At 39.3% G+C, this 1,649-nt stretch overlaps 1 protein-coding gene across 1 annotated transcript in view; it reads right to left on the reverse strand.

The window, feature by feature from the left end:
- Positions 1–233: 233 nt before the first annotated feature.
- LOC106811368 overlaps positions 234–1,649 on the reverse strand; it is a 12,632-nt gene continuing 11,216 nt past the window's right edge. Inside the window, exons 4-5 of the mRNA XM_014814955.1 lie at positions 571–752; positions 234–307 (exon numbers count right to left, since the gene is read on the reverse strand). Coding sequence (XP_014670441.1) covers positions 245–307; positions 571–752 — 245 coding nt within the window. The 3' untranslated portion in view covers positions 234–244. The remainder of the gene's footprint in view (positions 308–570; positions 753–1,649) is intronic.

Genomic DNA, 1,649 nt, shown 5'->3' on the forward strand with positions numbered 1-1,649 from the left:
AAGGGCTTTTCCGGAGATGGAGTAGTTAAGTGCAACATTGGTGAACAATTGGCGGAAGGCTACTGTTGTTTATAGTGTCACTCCAAATAATGTTTGACAATAGATCCGTAATTTTAGAAAGCAAAATTTTCGTTCTTAAGTAGGCTTTGCCCCAGTAAACGACTAAATAGATATTCTACATGCAAAATTATCGTCAATACTGAATTCAGTCAGACTGAAANAAGCCAGATTTACTTTGTTGCTGTCACACCGCGTTAAAGTCAACGAATACGACTTCCTCATCTGCCTTTAGAAGTGACACTTTAACCTGCGAAGTTAAAATAGTCGTTTGCATATTGCTATTTAACGTATGTCTAGCAGTAACAGCAGCGGAAGTAGCAGTAGCAGTAGCGGTATCATTAGCAGTACTAGTAGCAGTAGCAGTAGCAGTATAGCAGTACCAGTAGCAGTAGTAGCAGCAGCAGTATATAGTTTCGTTATAGCTTCGCTAATGAGCGTGTAATCTCCCCACGGGTTCATTTACTCTATTTCTATAGTCACTCAGTAATGTAATATATTCATACGGCTGACCTTTATTATGTTTTCCCAGTTGTTTGAGCTGGCCGACTTGTAGTTTATTCGGTAGCGTGAACTAATGCTCATCGCTTCTGGGTTGACGGCGTTTAGCACACTATCAGACATCCACAGATCGTAGATATTCATTGGCACGCCTATGGACGCCTTCAGAACCAACTCCCATTCATCGTTGTAGCCTGGATGAGTTGAGAAAGAAAAATTACTACGCGTTCTATTAATGCGTCAGTCCATTTGAAAAAGACTTCAATGCTGTAGATTTCTATTTCTTGAAGTGTATGAAATAGCAATACCTACATTTGGTGATTGAATTATCAAAGGTATGTGAAAGTGGTATTCCTTGCGCCTAGTTGAGCATGTTCAGGGCTCGAATTTCCCCAGTTTGAGAACTAATCCGTACGGATTTGTTTCTTCACAAATGAGCAAATCCGCTCAAAATCTAAGTAATCCGTACAGGTTATAGGCAAAATTTTATTATGAAAGAAAAAATTGCATACAGGACAAACCGTCCTGAATAAAATACCTTAAAGTTAAACATTACTATTTTAGCGTTGGGAGCTCAGCATTTTATTGTACAGATTTGTCAGATAGTTGATTGAAATGCGGTATAAAATGGCTCTGCCACCACAGACTCTGTGTCTGCTCTGTGTACATTTAATGATTTTAAGAAGATAATTGCAGAGGTGGAAGGAGTAGTGTAACGGCAAGTTATTTTTCAGTAATCCGTACGGATTTCCTTCAGGTTTCCTTATGAACAAATCCGTAGAGTAATTTACCCTACGGATTACGGGATTGCCTCTAAATTTCGAGCCCTGCATGTTAGATACACTACGTACTAGTCACTACTATAGTCCTTGGTTAAAGTAAACGCGCGACCTTTCATTCTTGTTATTTGTAAAATAAATGGTCCCAAAATCATGTTACTGCTCTAGTTTCTGCTTCACTGTGAAATTATTGTGACATATGTACTGTAGTATAATATGTATTTCACCGTCCGTTCCGAAAACCTCCAAAAGAAAAGACACCCACACACGCACACGTACACACACACGCACACACACACACGCACACACACA

The sequence above is a fragment of the Priapulus caudatus genome, unplaced genomic scaffold (genome assembly GCF_000485595.1).
Source record: "Priapulus caudatus unplaced genomic scaffold, Priapulus_caudatus-5.0.1 Scaffold531, whole genome shotgun sequence".
In the NCBI taxonomy this organism is placed as follows: Eukaryota; Metazoa; Priapulida; class Priapulimorpha; order Priapulimorphida; family Priapulidae; genus Priapulus; species Priapulus caudatus.